The following is a 13,965-nucleotide window of genomic DNA, read 5'->3' on the forward strand; positions in this document are numbered from 1 at the left end:
CATCACTACAGAGTAGGCAAAATTGTTATTTTCATCTTCCAATTAATACAGCTGGTTACTATTTCTTTACACACCTTTTCTGTCATCAAATGATGGTTGTAGTTGGAGCACTGAAATCACATGCACCATCCAGAAGCCATGCCATTAAGTTGCTGGCTGCTCTTAACAGACAGTGAAACATAATTTTCTTGGATTGTTACTGAGTAAATGAATTCCCAATTTGTTTCCTCTCCTGTGAAGCTGTCTAGGCTATTTGTATTAATGGCAAGAACTAATGACCTGGTCATAAAGCTTAATGAAAATACTGCCAATGATTTGAACAGAGGCAGAGCTGGCTTTAAATTTGTCTGAATGGATGGCATAACAGAGGTAATACTGAAAAAGAAATCCAGGGAATTTTCTGGAATCTTCTGGACTTCCCTAAAAAACTTGTCCGGCTGTGCAAAGCGCAGACTGTTTTCTGGTAGCATAGGACTAAGACATTCAAGGACACAAACCACAAATATAAATTATGATGATTTTTACACTCTACTTATGCTTAGTGTTACTAGAAAGAGAAATAAAAGGGTCTTGGAAGAAACTAGAGCAACACTAACATTGTGTCCTCACACTGCATTTTCCCCATAGCGCTCAGATTCAGTAACAACTTCCATTCATTCATTTCTCTGCTATTTGCTGCTTGAGTTTATTGCACAGAGGGAGACAAGTCTCCTCAAGACACTGTAAAAGCTCAGTGACTACATCCAGACAGCTGATTATCCCCAAAAGAGGTCAATTATAATAGTCACCTCTGACTAAATAAAAAACTACAAATTTGAAGGGAAAAATGCTGTCAGCAGCTGGCTTTTGTGGACCACCATATTGTTACTTAAATTGACCTGATCTGGCTGTGCCAATCATTTATTGTTTAGATGAATACAGACAGAAGGGGTAAGAACAAATTGAAAGGTTGCTGACGAGGCCCATTTGGATTTTTCTGTTATTAATATACAACACGTGAACCTACGAAATCAGTTTAACTTCCATTGACTCAATAATTTCAATTTGCAATATGAACATGTGATCCATGTTGCAGTAGTACCAACACACACTTGCTTTTTACTTTCTTGAAACAGAGAAAAAAAATAATCAATCCCAAAGCACTTTATCCATTTAAATTACAGGGTACAATAGTAAAGAACACTGAAAAATATTTCAGCCAAAGCTTTATAAGTTAATGAATCATTATTCAAACACAATCAAGAATTGAAGTTTTGCATGCTGAATGAATATTTTATTTAGAACCAGTTTATAAAAATAAAATACAAAATAATTTGAAAACAAAACTTAAACATTGTACAAAGCCTTGATATGGTACAAATGAGAAAATAAATAATTACAACTTTATGTACAAATGACCATTGCAAGGGCATTAACTCTTTATGCTCTTGAGTGCCTGAGCAAACTTAAATGAAAAGAATGGCTTAGAAGATTTCCAAGGAGGGGAAGAGAACTGCAATTAACTGAGCAAGAGAATTTGAAGGACTCAACATTTGTCTTCCTCAATGGTAAAAAACAATCTTGGAACTACTTTCCACTTAATTTAATCATGCTGCAGCTTTACTATTGAGTACTTGATTTCTTATGGGGTGACAGCAATGTATTTTTAATTAATTCACAATTTCATTCTTTGTGGTATTTCCCAGAGATTTTAGATTAGCAGCCATTGATTGGCCACTTCAAAAAGTCAGTACTTGTCTGAAGGCATTGCTGGTGATTTCCTTAATTTACTAGTTTGGATATTCATAGGAACGCATTTGAAAACTGGCATCTCTTAGCACAAGCACTCAACTTGAGTCTGGGCTGACTCTAGAGAAAGAAAGTTAAAAGTTTGGGAAGAATTTCCAATCTTGCTTTCTGTGCAATGAAAGTAAAGAGGTTGTAGAGAATGCTGCTTGGCAACAAATCCAGATCTCCAGTCAGAGGAAACAGATGTGAAATTGCCAAAAAAATCCAAAAATCCTACTCCACTTTGTGTCCAACCTCTATGACCTTGCCTGCCATGCAGCAGATAATGGTTTTAAAAGGATCTGAAGCCAGGCAGACCAAAGTAATTACACTGCATCTCTTGGAGCAAGCTGTTCTGCTGTTACCATAGGCCCTTTACATAAAAGGTCAAAGGTCAAGTGATCTCAAAACAAACATCAAATTTATTCCAGCTCAATTCCTACAGACACGTGTGGATGATCAGGACCTTACATGATTAGCCAACTTGTGGTGCTGTTTTGAAAGAAACCACATTATACTCTTGGCCAAAGCTTGAGAAAGAATGTATTATCATCAATAGAGAGTAAAATCAGCCTACCTTTGCAAACCTGTATGGCAAGAGTCATTGCAAAGTTAATACATCAGTCTTTGAAACAATGGACTCCTGTACATTTTTCCTTAGAAAACCCAACCAAACAAAAAACCCTCTTGAAAGACACATATTTAAAAGCCTGATTATTTAAACCACGGGAAAACAAGTGATAAAAACTTTTTGGCATTTGACAATATCTTAAGATAATTCCTGACAATTATTATATAAACCAGGCTGACTTTATGTAATTTCTCTTTCACAAATATTATGCGTAGGGAAAAGGAAGACTGGCTTCAAGCAGACAGGTGAGGTATTCTTATGTGAGGTGCATGTTTATGCGATTTGATTAGCTAAGAAATGCATGACCTATGCCAGTGTATTGCATGTAGTCAAAACATTGAACCTCACTCCCTTTTACCAGCATTCCTGGTAACCAAAAATTGTACTAATTACAACCAAAGACATTTGAGCCAAAAGCGAAACAGCAAAGAAACTCCATCAGTTCACTGCCTACTTGATTAGCTAAAAGGAGTTGAATAAAAATATTATGTCCTTTTCTATAAATTTCAGAAAGAGGAATCATAGAATCATCAAGGCTGGAAAACACCCCCAAGATCCAAGTTCAACTGCTAACCTAGCACTGCCATGTTCACCATCCAAAGAATACCCAAAGCTTTTACCTGTTGAAGAGAGGAATCATGGATAAACATCAAGGCCTTTATCCAGCCAACAGTTCTCTGACCATTCCCAAAAGTGGAAAAGCATACAGAGAATGCACCACAGGAATCTTGGTGTTTACCTAAGCAGACCCTGACTCACTGAAAATGACAAGACAGACATGGCTCTTGTCACCTCACAACATCAGTCCTGCATGAAAAAATCCACATATTATAGGCCTATAATGAGAAAGACTTTAACTCTGAGCTCTCTTTTATTTTCCTATTCCTTTTCAGAAGACTACTCTCTCATTTAAGATATATATAAAAATTGGAGGCACATATAATTTGTTTTCCATTAGGCCCTTTTAAGAAATTGGAATAATCACATTCTTCTTACCAGAATTTACGTGTCTTAGTGTGCCATAAAAATGTTCAATTCATTATGGAAAAATCCTGTTTACAGGAAATAGACAGTACTGTAAATCTGGCTTTATCTACATTCTCATCAAAGAGAAAAAGAAAAAAAATATTTAGAAGCATTACAGTCAACCATTGCATAAATGTTACTGCAATAAAAAGGACTTACAGGAGTTTTGCCCAAGTAGGACTATAGGATCAGGCCTTGTAATATGAAAAAGACACAGAATCAGAATTAGGGCATAGGGACATTGCAGTAGATAAAAAGGAGACCAGAGTAAAAGCAAAACAGGTCTTGGCTCACTCTGGCAAATGAATTCCAGTGAACAGGATGGAACAGCTGAGACTCTTCCTATCTATATGTATATACACACATATATATGTATGTATATATATATTTCTATATAATATACAGTATCTATATAAGTGTATATGTAGATACACTTATGTACAAATGTGTATTTATATATATATATAAAATCAAAATTGTGTGTCTTGCCAGCAATAGTTAATACCATAATACTACAAGTCGTAGATGATAGAGCTCCAGCAAGTCTTTTTCAGATGAAAAATATTTCAAGCTATTTTTAAATATATAGGACTAAATCCTCTCTTATACATCAAGACTGTTTAGTGAGGTATGCAAAAAAGCTTGATCTCAAACATGCAGACTTCAAGGTAAGAATATGCCCAGATTTCCCAAGACAGGGTGTGGCTGGTGGCTGTAATGAATGCCTTGTGTCACTCTGCAGGGGTTTGCCTCCTGTATAAATATGTATAACTAGCAGTTACAATCTCATCTTGCTCCTGCCTTTGAGCAGTGAAATTCTCTACACTTATCGATCCTGCTCAAGCAGTAGATAGGTACTTAGCATCATACAATTTGCCAGCATTGCTCTACTGTATCACACTTTCTATTACTCTAGCAGGGTTTCACCTAAGTAGTAATTGGCATTTGTAATTAATAAAGAGGTTAATTAATATTGATTTTTGAGATTGAAACTTAGATTGATTTTACCATGCAATATTGTAGCACAAAAGTCTGTGTGAAATGTTTGGTGATTTCAAGTTCTATTTTAGTTTAAAGGCTTCATGCCTCAGTTTCTCTAAAAAATGCTCCAAAGTGCTGGCCACAACACAGAATACACCATAAAGAGGAAATGAGCGTGCAGCATCTGCACCTGCTACATGTCATGGCTCCATTGCACTGCCCTCCAAAGAAATGGAGGTTTGAAGAAGACAAAGCAACAGCTCCTTGAATTTTATTATTTCCCAGCTAATACTCCTATATAAGCTGCTGTGTGCTATGCAGAGTAACTGTAGTCATTTTGTACAATGGAGAAAATCTTCCCCATCCCTGAAAATGTGTTGCAGATAACCTGCCATAAACCATTTACACACACTCTGCACAAGGGCCACACACATGTACATTGGTGGTTTTCTGCAGAGCCAGTTCCACATTCAAATACTGAAGCTTACAACGTCCTTAATGATTATATAGGCCCTCTAGAAACATTAAGCTAATATTTATGTATGAGTTGATCAACTGACCATTACTTAATAACATTAACTGATTGCTATGTTAGACTATAGTAAGCAATTCTGTAAACTTTTGGGAGGAGGGTATCAAGCAACAAAAAACTTAAGAAGAGCAGGTACTTCAAGCTAAGTTACTCACAATTGCTCTTCCATTCACATCTTCATGATTTTCTCCTTAGATTCTGTTGAATCCATAGCAAAAAAGCAACTGGGAGTATACAGTCCTTTTAACTTTTTCATCACCAAAAGAAGCCTGTGTCATCGATCACAATTGATTTCTCTTTTTCTTTTTGGCATAGGTTACTATTTTTACATTGGCAAGTAGTTCAAGTACAAGTGAATTTCTACAGCATTGGTTTATTTTACATAGTAATGTCTAACAATGGACAAGCCTGTGCTTTGAAGACAACATAAATTAGGTGTTATATGCTCTCTCACCTGTAAAGCAGTTACCATTTCTGGATCCTGTTACACTAGAGAGAAAATTTAAACACCTCAACTTCAGCATTTTCAGGCAAGGATGCATAAAGTTAGTACTTATGAAAACTGACAATGTAATGTAAGATTAAACTTACATGATGATAATAAATGCTTTTCAGAAATAAGGAAAAATAATCATGGGCTGCCACACCACCTTAACAAATAATTCCAGCAAGTGCCCAGGACAAAAACATCACAATGTGACCAAATTCTTTTTTATGGTATACGGTACAGAAACATGTAGAAAACAGGAAGGAAAAGATGGAATTTGTTGTTGTCACATTCATCCATTAGGTATTCACAGACTGTCACTGTTCTTATATGACAAGTATTCACAATTAAGAACTCACATTATGAAATAAAAATGAGTAAAACCTAATTGTAGTAAAAAATAAAAATACCTTTTGAGTCTTTGTTCTTGTTCCATATGCAAATGTGCACATGAAATTAGAAATTAAAAAAAAAGCAAGCTGCAAGACAAAACGTTGGCTGGTTGAGAAATCAGCAGTCCTTCAATTTTGTACCAAGGTATAAAGGCTATTAGAATTTGTGCATTCCAGATTTTTTTTGCCAGGGGTGTAGGGGCGAATAGAAGAGGTAAGTATATGGGAACTAACAGAATGGGAACTATATTATTTGTGGTCCATAAATTACAAATGAAAAATGAGAAAGAATGAGTTTTTATAAGCATATACATATATGTATATATAAATATTTATATTATATAATTTACCATGAGGACATGCAATTATTGGTATAGCACCTATTATACAATATAATACAAAGGAATAGGACTTTCCAATGGTACAGTTTCTTCAGAAAAAGCAGGTATACCCTACCTATTGCATTCATCTGTAGTGCTTGAAACCTGAATGAAATTAAGGTTCCACACTGTGCTACATTACATATGGGAAACAATATACATAGTCATAGTAAGAAAAGAAAAAAATCAACATAGTCTGACAAAGCAAGTGAAATTCAGTGCAGCTCTAGGGCAGCTTTAATGCAGCATTAGAATGTGTTAGCTCAGAGACAAAATATTCCCTTTTTAATCCAAAGGTATTCATTTGGCAGAGGTTAAATAAAAAAGCACAGATGCTGGCTGGAGAGGCATATGACTACAGCAAGCAGATCAGTAACTGACAAGTGTCCTACGCATCCAGAGTCCCCACAACAGGAATCATTAGGGAGGAGAGCTGGCTGCATCTTTCCTGGCCTTGTGTTCTTGTGTGTCCCTGTTCTGACCCACTACACTTTTCTGAATATAGCAAAAGGTGCCACAACTTTCATTCCCTACAGAGTTCCTGCAGAGCACAAGATGTTACTAAGTAACTACCTAATAAAGTTGGAGGAATTAAACACCATGGACTTTACTGAGAGTCAACAAAGCTTGGCTATCAAAAACGCACTTAGGAAACAGAATGACAAGAATCCAATATAAAAAATATTTCATATTTCTTTCCATATACTTTGCTTTGATGATTAATATTCTTACCCAGATTTTGTAAGGGTTTTAAGTATATTTCCATCACCCCTAACCTATAAAGCTCACAAAGTAGACAATCTCCTCATCTCTGTTTCATCTTTCATGATTTTAGAAAACAAATTACCAAAAAAACAGATCTTGATTGGTAATCATCTCTGCATTGTAAGATCTGGGGTTCAAGTGATCCATAACTAATGGAAAAACAAAAGTCAGCAACAACAAAGGTTCTTTTTTCAGTTGAATTAAGGGGGTAAAGAAAGGTTCTTATTTTCTAACTTACACTGCAATTTACTGTAAATCTGCAACATCCAGTGAAGTGCATACATCTACTCCTTTCTCTCATTTCCTAGGAAGGAATGCTTTTCCTAATCCTATCAAAAGTGGTTTGAAAAACCCCACTATGACTCCCAAAACACTGTATGATATAGAACTGAGAATCAGCTTCTTGGATCCTAATTACTGCTAAACAAATTTCTAAATAGTTTTGGTACAAAAACATCTTGTCAATTGTTCATTTCTTTAATTTCATCAGTATCAAGAAGGGGTAAGGTATATGATACTTAGGTAAAAAATCTGTGCCATGATAGATAGAGGACAAAATGAGCACTCAGTGACTCAGAGGTGAGTGCAGCTCAAAATCAAAGAAATTTATAAGGTAGAAATATCATCTTCTAAACTGTGTGCTTTTTAAAACTGCAAATAATGCTTGAGCAGCACTTATCTCCCAAGTGGTGACGTCATTTTGGGAATAACTGTTTCTTACATACTCCTTGAGTATGTAGGGCCTTAAATAATTAGGCCAAATCTTCTAACTAGGGAAACTAAACACATCAAGATTAATACCGTTTTAAAATGCTCACTTTCAAAATACTTTCTCACTCTAAATACATTGCACCTCTTTGACTACCCAGTCATTTTTATCCTGGCCTCTACTTCCCATCTTTTGGATCTGCTTGCTGCCTGCTCTAAGGCAAAGCCTGGCCACTTATTTACACAGAATGCTTTCTCATGAATAGTTTACAATGGCTACTTTCTTTAAAATGTGCAGATTCAACACCTTTTTTTTAATATACTTTTTTGATTATTTTTTTTTAAATACACAGTACACAGACACAACATGCATCAGATTTAGGAGGAGACTTTATACCTGTCAAGGCCCAATTCCTATCTGCTAAGCTTAGTAGTTGATTTGCTCTTTCCTGTGGAAGTCTTAGTGTTTGGGGAATGGTGGAAAGAACTGCCAGATCCTTTCAGACCATTCTTGCTTGTTTTGTTGCAGCAGTGCTCTTGTTGGCAGGACCTCCTAGAAGATGAGGAGCCTGAATGGCTAGGAGGTGATTTACTCCTCCCAAAATGTGGGGATGAACTCCTCTGATCATGATGGGATCTCCCAGCCCGGGATGGAGAAGAACTGGCAGTACGGGGTAAAGAAGAGCTCCTAGGGGAGGCACTGGGACTGCGGCGGGGGATGACAGGGCTCTTGGGTGGTGTTTTTGGACTATGTGGAGATCCCGGACTCTTACACTGGGTAGAACTCCTTGGTCTTTGAGATCCATTCTGTAGGATTTGAGCCAGACGAGAGATAAGATCTGAGTCCGAGCTGCTACTGCCTAGGACTCTGTATCTGCGCAACCTTAAGAAGAAATGAAGAAAGATTATTTCTATTTCCACCTATTCACTAAAATTCAAATAGAAACTCTGTATCACTAGAAACTCAAGAGAAGCTTGCATTACTGAACAGATATCTGGAACTCAATTTTCCCATTAGGTAGAAATGTTTGGATCTAGGTTTTGGCTTCTGTGTTGTTCAGCTCAACACAGTATTTATATTTACATAAACCCACCCACATAAACAGCCTCAGTATTTATAGGATAACTGAAATTTCCTGGTGGTACTGGAAGAAGTGCACTGAAGAGCAGTGCTTATTGCCACTGTTTCAGAGGGACACATCCTGTGCACCATCAGTACACTTCCATACAATTTTAAGGGATGACAAGTCCCACTGCAACTTCCTTCAAAGGATTTTGCACAACTGTATCAAAATCATCCTTATCTTGGGAATGTAGACACTGATGAAACTAGATTGTGGTTGTCTGCATATAGATGGGGCAAAGAGGCGGTCTTCTAAAATTCACTCTGCCCTCCTTTAGTTAGTTGCTTTACTTAGGCATAGTCTGAGCATAGCTAATTGACTTGATGTTGATGACTGGAATCTTCAAATATTTACAATGTCTACGTTAAGACCAGGAAAATTTTCAAGGGGGCTGAATATAACAGCTCCTAAAAATTTCAGTGGGTTTGCAAATAACCAGCAGGTCTGGAAAAGTGACCTCACTTTAAAAACATGTGTAAAGATTTAGTTACAGATTGTCAGGTTTCAAAATATTGAATACACATCTATTGATGTATTAGTTTTAGCAGTGAACCAGGCTCATTCTTGTGTAACAGCTTCTCCTCAATCATTCTCCAGCAATGTAAGGTTTCTCAGAGAATTGAAGCTCAGCATTTTCTAAAAAATTAGTTAAAGGATGGAACTTCGACAGGGTTACATCCTGCACAGTAACTGCAGTCTAGCTCAAATCCATTTCCAATCTGAAAATCTATTTCTATTTTCTCTGCATTACCTAGCTTCAACCCCAGGTCTAGTAGGCGGTTTTCCTGGTGGTGGCCGAGGAAAGAACTGAGCTGAACTTGAACTGGTGACTTGATCAGTGGTTGCCCAAGACACCGGCCTTGGAATCTTGCTTTTTCTGGACTGAGGGCTGCTTGGAGACAAAGAGCTATCTTCATTCTGCTTACTGAAATGAGAGTCCAGTGTCAATCTAGAAAATGAAGCTAAGACATCATCCTCAGAAAATGGTACTGGAGCAGGAGCCGTTTTTTCCTCCAGTGACTTATCAGAGGCACTTGAGAGGTCACCAAGGAAAGATTTGAGCTGTCTCTTTTCCATAAGTAATTTGACCAAGTCTGTCTGATGGGCCTTTTTTAGAAGAAGCTTTTCCTTCGCAGAAACAGAAGAGGAATCTGACATTGAGTCTATCTCTTGTGCTAAAACTGGGATTCGACTCTGCCTGAATACAAAAGAAGTTTTAACTGAGTCCTTCTTAGATCGATAAGAATTCTCATTTTCTGAAATGCAGTGGAATAACTCTCCATTTCTGGGAGCATTTTTCTCTTTCTTATTCTCCTGCTGCAAAAAAGTAGTAAGGGCCACTTGGTGGCATTTCAAGTCTTGGCTATGGACTTCTTCCTTATCAGAATGAAAACCATTTTCCTGTACAGCTGCTATTTTGCTTGCCTGTCTATTGACATGTGCATTATTAAGTCTTGAGGGAGACAATTCTGATGTTTTTGGTTCTATTGACTTCAGAACCTCATCTTGATTTGGCACCAAACAGACAGGCCTTGACTTTGATTCTTGAGCTGCCTCAGTACTTGTTAGAGGTTCCTCCTCTGCAGATTTTGAGTTTCCTGGCAAAGAATTTTGTTCTTTGCTTAGCATTTCAATGGCATCCTCAGAAACCACTGGGAGGCCTTCTTCCTCAGCCTCCTCCACAGGAATCTTTCCAAGTTCTTTCTCTTCCTGTATCCCATTGTGTTCAGATAGATCCTTTTGCTCACAGTCCAGGACATTGACAGATTCTTTGACAAGTCCTTCCCTGCCAAGCACCTCTTGGTTAATATTAAGCATCAAATCTGGTCTGCTGGCACTAGCTGGAAGTGTATCCTCTGTCCCAACCAAACCTGGCAAACCTTCCTTTGGAGAGGAAAGTTCCACAGTGTGTTCCACAGACTGACCATCCTGCTCTCTTCTCTCTAGCTGGTGGCCATAGTGAAAGCTCTCTGAAGCAGATTGTGTGGATGCCACTGAAGGTCTGGGTATTGTTATCTGTATTGGAAAATTTAAAAAAAAGGTGAGAAATTCAGGAATGTTCTAAAAGTACCATCCTTTAAATAGCAGCTTTGGTTCCACATCTTCAAGATACATTATATAATGATTTCTATGAATCACACTTTTCAAATAACACTTAACTTCATAATCACATGTAGATAATCAGGGAAAAAAATAGTCTATCATCCTAAAACAGAAATATGTAACATATGAAAACGAGCATAATATCAGTAAAATTTGTTGCTGTTAGTAAATAAACCCCCTGGAAATGAGATCCAACCAAACAGGCAGATTTTTATTTACTTTATTTACTATTACTTTATTTTTATTTACTTGTTTGATTACTCTTTGATTTACATTTCCATATAAATGTAAAATCCTTAACAAGTACACAGCAATATTTTTAGACAAATACAGAAGACAAAAAACATAGTGATGTTTAGATTCAGAAATTGGATGGAGTAAGTTGGTGTATGAATCTGACACAATCTGGACTCAACAGGAAGTGGAAACTGGAGTCCAAGTTTGTTTAAAAACACTTTCTCGATGCACAACTGGTAGAAGAGACAACTAGTGAAGTGTTGCTAGGATTATGCTGTGTTACAATACAGAATTTACTTGATTTTGTCACAGAAATTATATATGGTGCTGAGCTTACTGGGCTTGTGCAAGAGCTAGTACATTGGTACTACAGCAATAAAAACCAAAGAAAACAGAAAAGAAAAAAAAAAAAAAGAAAAAACAACCAAAGAAACAGAGAGACCTGCAGCAAGAGTCTATCTTTTGTCTCCATTATAATTTGTTTTCAAGTTTGGGCCAATACAGTCCTCCATGTTTGCTGAATTAAAATGGTACATTGAGCAAAATTCTGAAGTTACTCAGTTTTGGCAAAACAGTCCTCCTTGTCTCCTCTTACTCTCAGTCTGGGTTCTTTCATCTCAAAGAAACACTATTTCTCTCTTGAGACAGTGAAGTGTTTCTTAGTTTAAAAGACTTCTTTTGAGAGAATCCAAGAACATCAGTTCTGAACTGATAGATTCTAGAACTAGCTAGATCTAGGAAACAGATTTTTTTTAAAAGCACCTTTCCATGATTAGATAGTTTAGTACCTAAATCTCAAGAGTTAAAAAACAGTTTAGCAAGAACTCTGCACAGAAAGGAATATGGATAAAACTGGAGGGAAAAAAATAAGAAAAAAAGGTTTATGAAACAGGGCAGCTGCCCCATAGGTTTTCATACATATGTAGGAACTTGCCCTAAGACAATACACCTCCAGGTAGCCTTAACTGAACGACTTGCTTTCATATGACAAAGGAACTTATTTCGGCCTGTCAGATAAAAATCATCAGCTCCTTTACAAATTCTCATCTACAAGCTGGGTAAAAGCGGGTTCAGGAAAATTTAATGCAATACTGTCCTTGGAAGAGCAGGTTCAAATTTTGGAGAGATCACTTGGGCATTTGCTGTCCACTGAGCTCTGTCTTTAGCTTGTTTCAATACCTTGTTCTCTAGGGCTGCAGATGCATCTCAAAAGTAAGGACATGTAAAATATTTCCTTTTCCAAACTCTTCACTTAATGAGCCAGTCTAGTTGCCAATTCAAGTAACTCAGGATTAAAACACCAGAGCTGTCTTCCACATACCTGTAGGATGACTTCCTTAGAATAGCATGATCCTGGTAAGCTCACAACTTACACAGGTGAGACAACCTTACGGATTTGCTTTCAGGAGGATATTTATCTATTTGATACATTTCCAGAAGAACTGCGACTGCATTTAAATCTTCCTTTGCTCAAATTTGTTTACATGAAAACTCTCTTTTTCTTGGGATACCTCTCTCACATGTCAATTCTTTGCTAGAAGAAAGCAGGTCTGATATGAAGTTAATTTACATTTTTCAACAGCCTTTATATCCTTCACCACATCTGGAGAGAGAATTTTCTAGTCTTTCAGGCACATCTTGATTTAACCCTTACATTCGAGAAAGAGGAGATTAGGCTTGTTGAACCACCTATAATCAAATAGGCAGGAGTTATTTGCGAAAAAAAACCACTGAACAAATGGAAAAAAGAAAAGGATATTGGACTAAGTATCAATAAAGACCCACTGAGTACTACTGAGTAATGCATACTTTCAGAAATGGCTTTTTGAACATATATATCCCTTTCTTGATTTGTATTCACTAACAAACAAAAGTTTGATTTCTCACATAGTCAATAAATCTCTTACTAGTCTTCTCAAAGCACAAGAACTGGATTATATCCTTGCTGGGCTTGCCATTTTATTATTTTATGGGTAACCATAAATGATCTTCATATTTTTATTTCTTGTGCTACTATATACACTCTTATCCTATGCAAACTTTTATGTTTAATCATGTCAGTTATCGAAAACACTAAACCTGAGGAACAAAGATTACAATTCATCTTACAATTAAGAAGTAAAATATGGGGAATACAACTTAAAATCCTACCTTTCCATTCACTATGATATCTAGTTTATAACACTGATGATTGCAATTCCTATACTTCAACAGGCGTTATGTGATACAACAGATCACTAAAAATGTCTGAGACAATATAGGGAACAATGAGTTTGAGATTTTCTTTTCACTTCAAAGTATTTGAATTAAATTACCACATAGTCTTGAATCTTTTGGCCTTTCCTAAATAATTTCCAAATTCCTTTCTGTTTTCTCAAATTCACACTTGAACTAAGATGAGAAATTATCCTGCAAGATAATTTCAAGAAATTCTGTGTGACAGTTAGTGGGATGTCAAGAACAAAAAAGAGCAAAACAACAACAAAAGGATGTCTCAGACATCCTTTATGACATCTGGTAAACTTTCCTCCTTTTAAACTTTTGACAGGCTGCAATAGTAAGTGATATGCTTGCATGAATGCCTCTGTGTACATATAGAGGTGTATATATACATACATACATATATATATATCCAGCTATATGTACATATACATATACAGCTAATTGTAGAGGAATGAAATACTGAGTTTAGGTGTGCAAAGTTGCTAAGTCTGAAAGACATAAAGGTGTGAATATGGATTATTGTACAATATCAGCAATAGCTTCTTCCTTCCACTCATGATGTCTGATACTTCTGCATGTCAAGTGCTGTCAGAACTTCAGGCCTCTTAG

General features: G+C 36.6%; 1 protein-coding gene across 2 annotated transcripts in view; it reads right to left on the reverse strand.

Moving 5' to 3' along the window:
• Positions 1–1,251: 1,251 nt before the first annotated feature.
• TTBK2 (tau tubulin kinase 2) overlaps positions 1,252–13,965 on the reverse strand; it is an 82,643-nt gene continuing 69,929 nt past the window's right edge. For both annotated transcript variants that reach the window (XM_058855410.1, XM_058855401.1), the window contains 2 exons: positions 9,545–10,809; positions 1,252–8,552 (listed from right to left, as the gene is read on the reverse strand). In XM_058855410.1, the coding sequence (XP_058711393.1) occupies positions 8,084–8,552; positions 9,545–10,809 (1,734 nt within the window). In that variant the 3' untranslated portion in view covers positions 1,252–8,083. The remainder of the gene's footprint in view (positions 8,553–9,544; positions 10,810–13,965) is intronic.

This window comes from Poecile atricapillus, chromosome 1 (genome assembly GCF_030490865.1).
Source record: "Poecile atricapillus isolate bPoeAtr1 chromosome 1, bPoeAtr1.hap1, whole genome shotgun sequence".
Taxonomy (NCBI): Eukaryota; Metazoa; Chordata; class Aves; order Passeriformes; family Paridae; genus Poecile; species Poecile atricapillus.